A 15,684-nucleotide genomic window follows, 5' to 3' on the forward strand; every position below is an offset into this window, starting at 1 on the left:
TTATGGATTTTGGAACTTATTTAGAAAGTGTATGAGAAGAATGTGTTTGTTTTCCTCCTTTATTTTTGTTAGTAAATGTATAGTAAAAATCTTTGACTTTTCAGCTTTTATTTACCTACAGATAAATATCTGTGAATGCTATAAATGATGACTGTTATCAATGTATTGAGCTTTACAGGCAGAAATCAATTCCTCCTATCGAACAGTCCAGCTTGTGGTCCACTGTTAGTGTTTCTGCCTTAACATACCTTTAAGTCCTTTGTCTGCATTTTGGTAGTGACAACTTAAAGAAAAGTCTGAGACTGAATTATTGAGATAGCATCCGTTGATCACAGAGGATCATCAAGAACATTGAAGCATCCTGTGTGAGGCAGGACGATAATGCAGAGCGATGCCCCTGGGTACATGGTACATGGGCACAGGTCACCTCCTCCTTGAATTTGGACTGTGCATTGCCAGAAAAATATGACAGTTGTGTCATAGGTTGCTGACCACTGCTTGAAGCTGTGGTTCACCTGAGGAGGTCTGCAGGGTTAACGCATAGAAATAGATTTTTCAATATTCAGACTGGACATTTTTTAGTTTTGGGGTGTAATGTTTGGCTGCACAATTGCAATTCTTAATCGAAGCCAGGATTTTAACCATGTCTTGGAACAATGTAATTACAGACCAGGTCACAATAACATTTTTGACACTTTGAAGTTAGCTGGACTTTGATTCCCTCCGTGTCCAAAATACACTTCACTATTGGACAAAACTCCTTCTCCAGAATGTAATAATATTGGATCAGAGTCGTTCATGTCACTTCTAACCTCTACTGTTTAGTAGGTCCATGAATGCGTTGTAATATATTGAGTAAGAATCCTTTTCCCTTTGTTTACTAATAAACAGAAAGCCGTCGACGACAAGTTCTGTGCTGTAGAAGAGAAGGAAAAGGAGGTGCAGCGCTTGAAAATGATTATTCGGGAGAGAGAACATGACGTGCAGAGGCTGAGTAATGTTCTGTCTGGGAATGAGGAGACCATAAACGTATGTTCTTCTCACAGTATTGGTGTTACTTGTGTCCTTTATAATGTTCGACAAGAAATCTGTCCATATTACTGGAAAATCCTCACTTTTCTAGCTATTTTAGTTTACAGATTGTGAGACAGATTTAACATATTTGTTTTGTCTAAGTTCTAGGTACTTGTTAGCAAGTTTTTTAATAATCATCTGAGGTAGTACAGCAAACAGGATTTATAAATGTTTAAGTCTTCATGGCAATAGACAGAAGAATACCTAGAATGCAATGTATTTATTGTAATCTTTCTTTACAGATCCTTTCAAGCTTTTAGCTTTGACCCTAAAACCATAAGTAGCATCACACTATAAAGCCTGTGCAGTGATAGAAATATGGAGTGCAGTATAATGTTGTCTCTAAAGTCAGGGGGTTCTGACAAGGTCCTTTTTAATAGCAGAAAATGATTCTACCAAAGCAGTCTTGGTTTCATTGCAACCGAAGCCATGATTCTATTGTAAAGAGAGAAACTGAGATAGAAACAAAATGGACATACACCGTGCTATAAGTAAGTGAAAAGCAATAGTGCAAATAAATTACATAAGGTACTTATTAAACACTGATCGGAAGGGGCATAAAAGCCATCCCACCATTGCCAAGGTGTACCCAGTTGGGACAGTCCTAATTTCTAGTATTACCGTATGGTAAAGAAAGCCCAGATGCAGCACAAAAAAGACTAAAGGGAACATATCAGGTCCGATAACACTATTAATCTGCAGAAATACAGTTACTCTTCCCAGCCACCATACTGAAAGTGCGGCATTCGGGACAAAATTAACTTTATTCCTCCCTGGAGTCACCAGCTGTCAGTCATACAGGCGTTCCACAGTGGCTACAGTCATCGCTCAAAGGCACTTTGACAGCTGGCTCTGCAGTGCATCAATGCCAAACCACCTGTCAATCAAAGTGCCAGGCGTAAATACTGCCTCAGATGAGAGTACTAAAACTGAAAGGTGGCAGCTCCCAGGAGGAATAAAGTGAATTTTTCAGTATGGCGGCCGGTCTCCTTCATAATACTATTAGCCTGCAGATAAAACCTATATCTGCAAGTTAATAGCGCTATTTGACCTCACAGGTTCCCTTTAAGGCCTCTTTCACACTTCCGTCTTTCACCTCCCGTCACAATCCGTCGATTTTTGAGAATGCAGGATCCTGCAAAAAAAATTTGCAGGATCCTGCATTTTCTCATAGACTTGTATTAGCGACGGATTGTGACGGATGGCCATCCGTTTCATCCGTCGTGCACTGGATCCTGCGTAAAAAAACGGTCCGTTGGGCAGAGAAAACGTTCAGAGGAATGTTTTTTCTGCACGTCGGAAAATCGGTCAGCGACGCATCCTGCGCTGCCCGTCACTGGCTACAATGGAAGCCTACAGGCGCAGGATACGTCCAGCGACGGGTCCCGCCTTTTCAAACTGATCATGCGTGGAAGAATTTCCCGTCAGGGAAATTCTCTCTCGCTCGCTCTTTCTCTTTTTACTATTGTAATAGTAACAAGATATAATGTTAAAAAAAAAATCGCAGTATTCTCACCTACCGGCGTTCCTGCGCAGCGATGCTCCCGGCAGCTAGCGTTCCTAGTAATACATTGCGAAATCTCACAAGAAGTCGCGGTCTCGAGATTTCGCAATGTAGTACTAGGAACGCTAGGTGCCGGGAGCATCGCTGCGCGGGAATGCCGGTAGGTGAGAATATTGCGATTTTTTTTTTTTTTTTAAATCTTTTTTAACCTGGTTTGTGTTGTGTATGCGTTTTCGCAGCGGAAAACCGCTGTGAAAACACATACACAACAGGTGCACATAGCCTCGACGGGTCCGTCAGAAAGACTGGTCCAGTGCACACGTTTTCCACAATCTGCACAGGATCCGTCATTTCAACGTCTTGACGGATCCTGTGCAGATTTGGAAGACGGAAGTGTGAAAGAAGCCTAAGTCATTGCTTTGATTAGATGAATTCAGTCTTTCACAAAGCAAAAGATCCAAAGATCCATGTGTTCAGCTTAGACTGAAATCAGACCTTAATTGCAGCTAATAATTTTGTAGACTAAAGCCTCCCATACACTTTAGATAGCTTCGGCTGAGCAATGATTTGGCCAATCGTTAGATCAGCAGCAAAAGCAAACAGATTTTTAGGGTGTATAAAAAGAGATAAAATCCCGTGATCCCAACATATTGTTACCCCTTTATAAGTCACTGGGGAGGCCACACCTAGAATATGGGATCCGGTTTTTGGCTTCACATTATAAAAAGGATATTCAGAAGTTAGTTAACTAGATTATTACAAGGGATAGAAGGCTTCTCATATGAGGCGAGGTTTGAGAAGTTGGGCTTGTTTAGCTTAGAAAAAATTTGTCTCAGGGGATCTCGCTTACCGTACATGTATAAATATGTGTGGCCAGTACAGAGGACTGGTGCATGACTTACGGTATTCCTTCCAAAGAATATACTGAGGACTAGGGGGCACGTAATACGGGTGCAACAAAGGAGATTCCAGCAGCTAAATGGGAAAGGGTTCTTTACAGTTAGAGAAGTCAGACTGTGGAATGTCTGACCACAGGAGGGAGTAATGGCAAACACTACAGTGGCATTTAAAAAAAAGGTTTGAATGTTTTTCTAACAACAAATAGCATTATGGGTTATATATAATCTAGTGATAATGTATACTTGGTAGAAGATGGTTTTTCAGCCTACATAATTATGTAAATTATCTGATTGAACAACCAGATTATCTTTACGCTGCCGTTTATGGTTAGGAGATCCTCTGATGTATTAACATGCATATGAATTGAAATGTCCGTGTGCCCTTAACAAGTTAGAAAGAATATACCGTATGCATTTTAGAGTTTGGACAACCTGGTGAAGGCCAAAGACATGGAACTGGAACAGATATCTGCTGCTTACAAAAATCTACAGTGGTTAAAACAGGAAACAGAGGGAAAGTACATGACTTGTCTGAATGAGAGAGAATCTATTATTCATCAGCTGCAGAAGAACCTTCAAGAAAGGAATGAAGAAATTCAGGTGAGAATTTAAAATGTGTTTCACACGATAAGACACTTATAGATTTCTGATGGAATTTGGTAAAGTATACACTAAGCCTAATTAGTTTGAATATTCAGCCAAAAGTGTGCATGTCATACAGCCACACAATGTGCATCCTTACACAGGGTACCCAGGACTTTGAGGGGTTTTTATTTTATGGGGCTTAGAACTTACAGACAGGTAGTTGCTAACTACCTGCTTTTTTTGCCCTGTGACCATCTGTTCTGGCTCACTCCTGATAGCGATTTTTTCCAGTGACATCATATTGACAGAGCACCTCCTTCACTTCTGCTTTACTCTGTCCAGTGGCTATCACTGCTGATGTCATGCTGATTGACAGCCAGCTCACTGTTACCTAACCGCGGGAAGCCAGCTATTGCTAAGCTTGACATTTGCAGTGATGCTCCATCGACAGACCAGAAGAGAAAAAGCTGCTCTGTTCACCTGAGATCAATGAATCAGGAAAATTGTCGCCTTATCTAGTAGAGATCTTCACACGGCAAAACAGGAGGTAGTTAGCAACTACTTGCCAGTAAGTTCTTAGCCCCATAGCTAAAAAAATCCCTGAATTCTGGATATCTGTTTTAAAATGATACTGTATAAAAGCTGTGGGGGAACAAAGAGCACACAAGACCATAAGTGACATATTGTTAGTTAGGTTCCTACCCGCCCTGGTTGTGTGCAGGTTCTTACCCGCCCTGGTTGTTTGCAGGTTCTTACCCGCCCTGGTTGTGTACAGGTTCTTACCCGCCCTGGTTGTGTGCAGGTTCCTACCCGCCCTGGTTGTGTGCAGGTTCTTACCCGCCCTGGTTGTGTGCAGGTTCTTACCCTCCCTGGTTGTGTGCAGGTTCTTACCCGCCCTGGTTGTGTGCAGGTTCTTACCCGCCCTGGTTGTGTGCAGGTTCTTACCCGCCCTGGTTGTTTGCAGGTTCTTACCCGCCCTGGTTGTGTGCAGGTTCTTACCCGCCCTGGTTGTGTGCAGGTTCTTAGCCGCCCTGGTTGTGTGTAGGTTCTTAGCCGCCCTGGTTGTGTGCAGGTTCTTACCCGCCCTGGTTGTGTGTAGGTTCTTACCCGCCCTGGTTGTGTGCAGGTTCTTACCCGCCCTGGTTGTGTGCAGGTTCTTACCCGCCCTGGTTGTGTGCAGGATCTTACCCGCCCTGGTTGTGTGCAGGTTCTTACCCGCCCTGGTTGTGTGCAGGTTCTTACCCGCCCTGGTTGTGTGCAGGTTCTTAGCCGCCCTGGTTGTGTGCAGGTTCTTAGCCGCCCTGGTTGTGTGCAGGTTCTTAGCTGCCCTGGTTGTGTGCAGGTTCTTACCCGCCCTGGTGGTGTGCAGGTTCTTACCCGCCCTGGTTGTGTGCAGGTTCTTACCCGCCCTGGTTGTGTGCAGGATCTTACCCTCCCTGGTTGTGTGCAGGCACAACTACCATGGACACCTGATATCAGCTGCTGTCTCTTCGCTGGGGATGATCTCCTCCAGGGTAGTTGACCAATTTGGACGATAATATGATATCAGGCTGCGCTTCTGTAATGAAGAATCCTTGGGACCAAGATTAGTTAAACGGTCTTTATTTTTCACAACGCGTTTCAATGCTGGACTAGCATCTTTTTCAAGTGAAAAAAACAATTGCATCAATATGATATGATACTGCGGACACTGTGCCCCCTGAAAGCAAATGTGCCTCCACTGTGATCCCCTGCATGTAATAATCACAGCCAGTACCCCTTAAACTGCTGCACACACTGCGCAACACTTACTTTACCTAAAAGCAACAAGCAACCAAACTACCTCCTGATAATATCAGTGCACATTATGCTTCCTAAAAATAGTCGCACACACTGTGACTCCCAAAATAAGTAATACAAAGCATTGTGCTTTATCACCCAAAAAGATCTGTACACTGGGACACCTGAAATAACATTATAAAATAAACAATATTATGCACAATGCCTCTTGACAAAGTACTGTTCCTCCTGACAGAAAAAAGATCACTATTTAAGGCCTCCTAAAGGAAAAAGTATGCACTGTATCCACTGCGCCTGAGGCCGCCACTCTGCACATTTCCCCATGAGTCATTCATGGCACGTGTATGGCAGATGTGCACACAAAAGGTTGAATCTGAGCTTGTGTTGTATAGTGTGGGTATTGGCTGTGTCATACAGCTGGCATCAAAGGCTTTGTTCTGCTATTAAACTAACTCTACAATATAAAGTGACTAGCACACTCCAGGGTGTTGTGATGCAAAAAAGTGGGGATTTATTACATACAGTAAATCACAAACGTTTCGGTCGATACTGGACCTTCATCAGTGTGCTAGGTATAATTGTATACTTGTATGGCCCCAAAAACAATAGAATACTCGAATTTGCATCAATCAGACATGCTGGAAAAAAGTCAACAAGCCGGGAAGAAACAGAACCAGGCTGGTCAACTGACGGTGAGTCAGAATAATAGGTGGCGCTGAGGCTTAAAAGAGCTGTCAGTACGCCGGGACACTAGGGATAAATGCGGTATCCACCGCTAATAGAGTGTGTCTGATTGATGCAAATCCGAGTATTCTATTGTTTTTGGGGCCATACAAGTATACAATTATACCTAGCACACTGATGAAGGTCCAGTATCGACCAAAACGTTTGTGATTTACTGTATGTAGTAAATCCCCACTTTTTTGCATCACAACACCCTGGAAAGTGCTAGTCACTTTATATTGTATACGTTCAGGTTTGGGCACCTATGACTGTGCACCTCCCCTATTTAGGCTGTGCTTAGCATCTTCTATACCACATTAAACTAACTCTCGTCCCAGCAGTTTAACCCCAATTACAGCAGCATTCAGAGGTTGTTAATAGGGGTGTTCCTGCTGAAGCCCATTGGGTTTACTTGCATTATGATTGCTGGATACGGATGGCGCTGTCATGGCAGCCTGGGGCCATGGCAGCTGATGCTGGGCTTCATAGCAGATGACTAATTTTACAATAAATTGCAATATTATAGTATTGCACAGCAATCTAGTGATCACAAGTTCATGTCCCCCTAGGACGGATAACCAATAGAAAAAGTAAAATGAAATTACAAATATTTTTTAAATGTAAAGAACCCCACATGTAAAAATGTAAAACACAACTCAACCTTTTCCTTGAATGTAAAAAAAAAAAGATTTTAAAATTTTACATATTTGGTATCGCTGAAAGCATGACTGCAGATCTGAACTAATATATCGTTTACCCAATACAGTCAACTAAAACAAACTAAATATTTGAAGTGCCAGAATAACTTTTCTTAAGAGAAATAATTAAATAAGCTATGATTGTAAAGTCATATGGACCCCAAAATAAAGACTACATAAAGACTACAGCATGTACCTTAAAGGGGTTGTCCACTACAAGCATAACCCACTACAAGCGTACCCCACGCTTGGCCCTGATAAAATACAAAGCTTATATTCGCCTTCCATGCCCGCGCCGTTCCCTCGATGTCTCCACTCTCTCTCCCAGGGCTCCCATCCGGTTGTTGTAACATATGCCCATGCGCCCAATCAGTTCTCATGTCACATTTCCGCCTGTGTACAAATTGAACATGAAGAGGAGGTCTAGGCTGCAACTGATCTTTGACTTCCTCTTCATTTTCAATTCGTATGAAGGCGGGGACAGTAACGCCAGTGCTGATTAGGCGCCGACGTCAAGTGTCACAACGCCTCAGGGAGAGGGAGTACTGACACTGCTCAAAACCACATTCAAGAAGTTTATTGATACTTCAGATGTTTAACAGGAATTAATGGAATGTGGAAGGAAAAAAATAAACATTTAACTTTTTTCCACAAAAATTTAAATTATGACCCACATTTTTTATTTTCACAAGGATAGCAGGGAAAAATGGACTCAAAATTTCTTGTGAATTTTTTTCAGAGTACACAGATATGCTATATGTGGTTGAAAGATACTTTTGAGGCACAGTGCAAAGCTCAGAAGGAAAAAAGTGCCATATTGGAGTTCAGATTTGCTGGTCTGGTTTTGCAGATGCCATGTCATATTGGCAGAGCTCCTGAGGTGCCAGTAAAGCACAAACTCCCCATAAATAACATCATTTTACAAACTACACTTCTCAGTGAATACATCTAAGGGTGCAATGATCATATTGACACCACAAGTGTGTCATAGAATTTTATACCATTGAAGAGTGAGCAAAAAATACATTTTTATCACCAAAATTTTGGTTTTAACCTCAGATTTTACATTTTCACAAGGGAAAATGGGTAAAAAATGCCACCAAAATTTGTCACACAGTTTCTGTTGAATATGGAAATAAATATAGCAATTTTTGATTTTAACGAAAAAAAGCTAAATTGATCCCACAAGGTAATACATAAGTGTTAGTAAAAGGTAAGAATTTAAAACATAACATTTAATGAACCATTTTAAAAGGTACCAAGACACAACAAAACATATATAACTGGAGCCTTATCAAGACCTGCCACACAACCCAACAGGTTCAAGTAAGGCATTAATTGTTTGTACTAGACTACGGTATTTATGTCAGTACCACTGACATGTAATGACAAAAACTGGTAGGGTGTTACAGACCCAAATTAAAATTGAAATGGCCTCACCCAATTCAGGTTATTCTTAGGTCCTCTGGCAAAGGTTTTTCAAACACTCACGTGGAGCTGCAGGCATCCATCCTCTTTGTAGTTTTCCATATCATGGGTTGAAATTATAGATGCCAGCTAAGAGTAATCCGCAGTTGCGGATGCAGTGAATCAAGCGAGAAGGTTATAGGGACCCCCGCCTAAATGTTATAATCGGCAGTAGATACACATCCAGACATGGATTCTAAATGCAATACTCGTATATGGTGGTAAGGTTCTCATCCAGAAATGGATGCTAAATATGCTATATGTTGGTGAGTTTCTCATCCAGAGATGGATTCTAGATGCACTGTATAATGGTGAGGTTCTCATGCAGGGACGGATGCTAGATGCACTATATGGTGCTGAGGTTCTCATCCAGATATGGATGCTAGATACACTATATGTTGGTTAGGTTCTCATCCAGAGACGGATGCTAGATACACTATATGTTGGTTAGGTTCTCATCCAGAGACGGATGCTAGATGCACTATATGGTGGTGAGATTCTTGTCTAGACATGGATTCTAGGTGCATTATATGGTGGTGAGGTTCTCATCCAGAGATGGATGCTAGGTACACTATATGGTGGTGAGTTTCTCATCCAGAGATGGATTCTAGATGCACTGTATAGTGGTGAGGTTCTCATGCAGGGACGGATGCTAGATGCACTATATGGTGGTGAGGTTCTCATCCAGAGATGGATGCTAAATGCACTATATGTTCTTGAGGTTGTCATGCAGAGATGGATGCTACATGGACTATATGGTGGGGAGGTTTTCATCTAGAGATGGATGCTAGATACACTATTAGTGATGAGCGAGTGTACTCGTTGCTCTGGTTTTCCCGAGGATGCTCGGGTGACCTCCGAGTATTTATGACTGCTCGGAGATTTAGTTTTCATCGCAGCTAAATGCAATGTTTTCAGGATTTCCTTGTATTGCACAGGTGATAATTTAATCACCTTCACAGAATGATTCCAGCACCTTGTGCAATGCTAAGGAAATCTTGAAAACACGCATGGTTTGAGGCCCTCGAGGAATGCAGTTTGACACCACTGTTCTTGAGGTTGTCATGCAGAAATGGATGCTAGATACACTATATGTTGGTTAGGTTCTTACCCAGAGATGGATGCTAGATGCACTATATGGTGGTGAGTTTCTCATCCAGAGATGGATGCTAAATGCATTATATGTTGGTTAGGTTCTCATCCAGAAATGGATGCTAAATGCACTATATGATGGTGAGGTTCTCATCCAGAGATGGATGCTAGATGCACTATATGGTGGTGAGGTTCTCATGCAGAGATGGATGCTAAATGCACTATATGTTGGTGAGGTTCTCATCCAGAGATGGATGCTAGATGCACTATATGGCGGGGAGGTTCTCATCTAGAGATGGATGCTAGCTACACTATTAGTGATGAGCAAGTGTACTCGTTGCTTGGGTTTTCCCGAGCACACTCGGGTGATCTCCGAGTATTTATGACTGCTTGGAGATTTAGTTTTCATCACAGCAGCTGGATGATTTACATCTACTAGCCAGGGTGAATACATGTGGGGGTTGCTAGGGAATCCCCATATGTAATCAAGCAAGCTAGTAGCTGTATATCATTCAGCTGCCGCGATGAAAACTAAATCTCCGAGCAGTCATGAATACTCGGAGGTCACCCGAGCGTGCTCAGGAAAACCCGAGCAACGAGTACACTCAATCATCACTATACACTATATGTTGGTTAGGTTCTCATCCAGACAAGGAATCTAGATGCACTATATGGTGGTGAGGTTCTCATCCTGAGATGGATGCTAGATGCACTATATGTTGGTTAGGTTCCCATCCAGACATGGATGGTAGATGAACTATATGGTGGTGAGGTTCTCCTTCAGAGATAGTTGATAGGCATTCATCATCACCTGGGTACTCAGGGCTACACTAACCACACTTTCCTCCACACTACGGGACAATTCTTTCCCAGTGAGCCCGAGCATCCAGCTCTGTACATAGTTCTCTGCCTTTTAGCTCATGGCTACATTAACCACACTTTTTTCCACACTACAGGACAATTCTTTCCCAGTGAGCCTGAGCATCCAGCTCTGTACATAGTTCTCTGCCTTTTAACTCAGGGCTACATTAACCACACTTTCCTCCACACTAAAGGACAATTCTTTCCCAGTGAGCCTGAGCATCCAGCTCTGTACATAGTAGGTCTCTGCCTTTTAAAGAGAGCCTGTCACCCCCAAAATCGATGGTGAGGTAAGCTCACCATCATCAGGGGCTTATCTACAGCATTCTGATAAGCCGCCGATGTTACCTGAAAGAGGAGAAAAAGAGGTTAGATTTTACTCACCCTTTTTTTTTACTCACACTTTACTCGATCCTGCTCCGATGGGTGTCTCAGGTCCGGAACAGCGCCTCCCATCTTCATTCCATGACGTCCTCTTCTGGTCTTCACGCCGCGGCTCCGGCGCAGGCGTATTTTGTCTGTCCTGTTGAGGGCAGAGCAAAGTACTGCAGTGCGCAAACGCCGGAAAGGTCAGAGAGGCCCGGCGCCTGCGCACTGCAGTACTTTGCTCTGCCCTCAAAGTACGCCTGCGCCGGAGCCGCGGCGTGAAGACCAGAAGAGGACGTCATGGAATGAAGACAGGAGGCGCCGGAGCGGACCTTAGACACCCATTTGACCGGGCCGCAGCGGGACCGCCCCTTTGTGAGTATAATCTAACCTCTTTTTCTCCTCTTTTAGGTTACATCGGGGGCTTATCTACAGCATTACAGAATGCTGTAGATAAGCCCCTGATGACGGTGAGCTTACCTCACCATCGATTTTGGGGGTGACAGGTTCCGGTAAATGTTGCAGGGTTGCACAGCACACAACTGAAGCTCCTCCTTTATCCATTAAATATGTGCTCCTGGACGTGAACATGTTTAAAGGCTCTCTTTGTGTTTAGAAATTCTACACCATGAGATGAGGAGTGAACTACTCTGCTCTTACTCAGACTGCCATTCCTGGGCTGTTGCCATCTCTTCACTTGAGTTGCACCCATCTGCCAGGACCCTCCAGTGGGATGTGTGCAGATGTATGCAGGATTGCGCCATCCTAGCTAACTGCATTGTGTAAAAATGCAAAGTCATACCTTCTAAAGTGAAAAAACGCAATAAAGCAGTGCTAAAGAACAGTGCATACATTCAATAACTAATAAAATCACCCATCTCTGGGGTATCATATACTCAGATTTGCGTTTCTACACAGTAACATGTGGATTGTACATTTCATACTATAGGAGATCAGGACTTGTATTGTTGGGAAGGCTGACATCTGTACTGGAGATATGATTGAAGAGCTTAAAATGTGTCTTCAGCGGAAAGAAAAGATGCTCCAAGATGCTGTATTTGCAAGGAACCAACAGGCTGAAGAGCACATGAGAGAAGTCATGGATCTCCTTTCAATGGTAAAATAGCAGTAACATAAAGATATAGGTGGGGTTTAAATAAAAAGTCTGCATTTAATTGGCATATAGCTAAAAGGTGGTTATATACTTCCTCATAAATCCAGAGATGAAAAGTAATTTAAAGGGTTAGACATATAAGAATAATGATCAGTGCAAACTAATTTGACTCTAACAACAGCAAATACGTTTTGCTCTACAGAATCAAGCTGTCCAGAATTTGATTAGCAACCATCAAGTCTTTAATGGCAATAATATATTTGTGAAACTTGTTACCTTTAGAGATGCTATTTACCTGGATATAAAGGGTTAATCTGCAGGGAAATAGTGTTTCAAGCCTTCTTACTAGCTTCGGGGAAAAAATGAAGTTTTACACTCCCTGCAGCCACTCACTTCCAGCCATTGGGTTGGTGCAGAGAGCTGTTGTAGAGATGGGTGGACATCTGGATGTTTGGATTTGGCGGGTTTGAGTGGACAGTTACAAAAAGTAAAAGTTAAATCATCCCCACCGGTCAGAGATTCGCGGTTCCCACTCTGTCAGAAGACAGCTGGAGCGCTCAGCTGTGATCCGAAGTATACAGTTTACCTCCGGTCACCGGTAGCAGCTGATGGGGCTACAGCTGCCATCATCCGACACCTGCTGCCACTAATGACCGTAAGAGCAGGAGCAGCTGATGGGTGTAGTCATTAGCCGGCTCCTGCACTGTAAATAAATAATTAAAAAAAACCTGGCCGCAACCATCATCTGTCAGCTTCAACAAGGCTGGTTATCAAGAATAGAGGGGTCCCCACGCCTGTATGTTTTAACTATTTAAATTTTAAATAATTGTGTCCCCCCCTATTTTTGACAACCAGCCTTGCTGAAGCTGACAGCTGGGGGCTGGTATTCTCAAGCTGGTAAGGGGCCATGGATATTGCCCCCCCCCCCCCAGCCTAAATATAGCAGCCCGCAGCTGCCCAGAAAAGGCACATCTATTAGATGAACAAATTCTGTCTCTTTGCCCGGCTCTTCCCACTTGCACTGTAGTGGTGGCAAGTGGGGTTTATATTTGTTGGGTTGATGTCACCTTTGTGTTGTCAGGTGACATCAAGCCCATGGCTTAGTAATAAAGAGGCATCTATAAGACACTTATCCATTACTAATCCTATAGTAGTGTTGTAAATAAAGACACAGCAAGAATAAAGTTCTTTATTGGAAATAAAACAAAACACACTTTAACTTTTTTATTTAAAATAACAAACACAGTCATACAGTAGGTGTTCAGTACGGACGCCGAACTTTACTGTTTGGGTTCGCCCATCTCTAATCGGTTGGTCACCACTCATTTTGTAGTGTGTTGTAACATCTACAGAGATGGATGCTATGTGGTCATCATCACCTGGGTACCGAAGGCTACAGTAACACCTCTTTCCTACCTGGCACTTTGTCAGCCTGCTCTGCACCATGTGTGTAGAGTATGTGTAGATCAGGCTGTCAAGCAAAGTGCAGGGGAGTGATTGCAGCCTGCAGATTAAAGGGTTGTCTACTATTTGGACAATCACTTCTCAATTGCTATATTCCCCGTCTGAAATAAAAATGGCTTATTCTCCCCTTCAGTGCCAATGTCATTTCAGCAATGACAGATCCGGCACTCCCGGGGATCACATGACACTAGCAGCGAATCAGTGGCCACTTCACTTTGACATTTGGAGGAAGTCAGAGCAGTATCCCCTTTAAGGTAATTCTGTAGGTCCAGCAACTGAGAGAATTCGGGCCAGGGTTGCCATATTGTTTAGGAAAATATTAAAGGTATTCAATTTGATTCTCTATTTTCTGACATGAAACAATTTTGTTTTCTCTGTGTAAGTTGTTTTTTTCTAAAAAAAAAAACAAACAAAAAAAAACACCTAAACAATAGTGCCCTCTCGGCCAACAGGGGGCATACCTCTAGGCCAAACCATATAAACCTAAGAAAAACCTAAACGCACCAGACTGGTCTAATGATAACTAATATAACTAGATCTAAAAGATCATGCTTGATAATGAAATGGTTATTGACCTGGGGTCTGTGCCAAAAAAATAGAGGTATCAGAAAGAGTAATAAATATGCAAAAATCGTTTATTAGAGTATTAAATATACATAAACATACTATAAGCAAACACAATATATGGACAAAAAGGTGTAAGAGAAAAGCAACAGCTAAAAGATAGCATATGTAGGTGGCAAAAACAATGCTAAAGATAACAATAAAAATCAGAGCACTCTACTCTGACCAATGAAAAAGGTTAGGTTTCAGCTCACCCCCATCAGCAGATCCATGAAAGTCCACAGGAACATCCAAGCAAGGGAAACGCCACTGCCCAACGTCCAATATTGAATAAGTAAGAAGAAAATCCAGCTCCGGAATAAAAAAATCATCAAATTTATTTCCACATATCAAAATTCAGAAAAAGCTGCTTGAGAATGACTGCACAGCTATTCCAGAAAAGAAGCCATAAGTTTGCTGAACGCGTTTCGAGCACACATGGTGCTCTTTGTCCACAGCATAAACTTGAATAAGACATATAAAAATACATTCAACAGGTGTGTAGCCATGAAAATAACTCCACCCCAACAGATACCATTGGGCATACAAAACATGTGATCATCAGAACAGGTACAAGAAAGAAAAAAAACAACAAAAAAAAAAAAATATTGCACATGAAATGTATAAACATACCGCGAATACTGCACAATCAGGTACAATTATCCACCTGAAAAGGTAAATGTAAGATACAGAGACAATGATAGAATATTAGTAGTGTAACATCATCTCTTTTCTGAGATTTAACCCTGTGGGCACTCTGGTGTTGAATAAAAAAATCCAGAAAGCCTCCCTATCCCGTTTTTTTACCGCGATGCGTTTTTTTAGCGGAAAAAAACGCATCATGTGCACAAAACATGCGGAATTCATTCTAAATGATGGGATGCTTATTGTATGCGTGTTTTTTGCGGTTTTATAGCGTTTTTATCCGGAAAAACCTCGAAAAAACAGCAAAGTGTGCACACAGCCTAAATGTGCACAGAGTCTTGGATTGAATAAGCCCCCATGATCAGACCCTATGCATAATAAGAGATAGGGAGCACATAGTATGGTCCGGGCAACATAATTATGCATATATGTCACAAAAATTGTGTGCAGTTACCTTGAGACATGTTAGCGTGCTGTAAGCAGAGAGGGTGGCCTCGACGCGTGTTTCACCTGTCGTCACTTCTTCAAGAGGGTCTGATCATGGGGGCTTATTCAATCCAAGACTTTGTGCTCATTTAGGATTGTTTACCCTAGTACGATCATTTAGCACTTGCTGGCATGTGGTCAGAGTAGAGTGCTCGGATTTTTATTGTTATCTTTAGCTTTGTTTTTGCCACCTACATATGCTATCTTTTAGCTGTTGCTTTTCTCTTACACCTTTTTGTCCATATATTGTGTTTACTTATAGTATGTTTACGTTTTTCCTACAAAGTCTACTCGTACACCATTTGGAGGCATTGCGGGTTCTAG

At 42.3% G+C, this 15,684-nt stretch overlaps 1 protein-coding gene across 7 annotated transcripts in view; it reads left to right on the plus strand.

Annotated features, from left to right (window-relative positions):
- PDE4DIP (phosphodiesterase 4D interacting protein) overlaps positions 1-15,684 on the plus strand; it is a 1,776,665-nt gene that overhangs the window by 700,136 nt on the left and 1,060,845 nt on the right. For all 7 annotated transcript variants that reach the window (XM_069737152.1, XM_069737153.1, XM_069737154.1 and 4 more), the window contains 3 exons: positions 892-1,029; positions 3,898-4,077; positions 11,998-12,165. In XM_069737152.1, the coding sequence (XP_069593253.1) occupies positions 892-1,029; positions 3,898-4,077; positions 11,998-12,165 (486 nt within the window). The remainder of the gene's footprint in view (positions 1-891; positions 1,030-3,897; positions 4,078-11,997; positions 12,166-15,684) is intronic.

This window comes from Ranitomeya imitator, chromosome 8 (genome assembly GCF_032444005.1).
Source record: "Ranitomeya imitator isolate aRanImi1 chromosome 8, aRanImi1.pri, whole genome shotgun sequence".
Taxonomy (NCBI): Eukaryota; Metazoa; Chordata; class Amphibia; order Anura; family Dendrobatidae; genus Ranitomeya; species Ranitomeya imitator.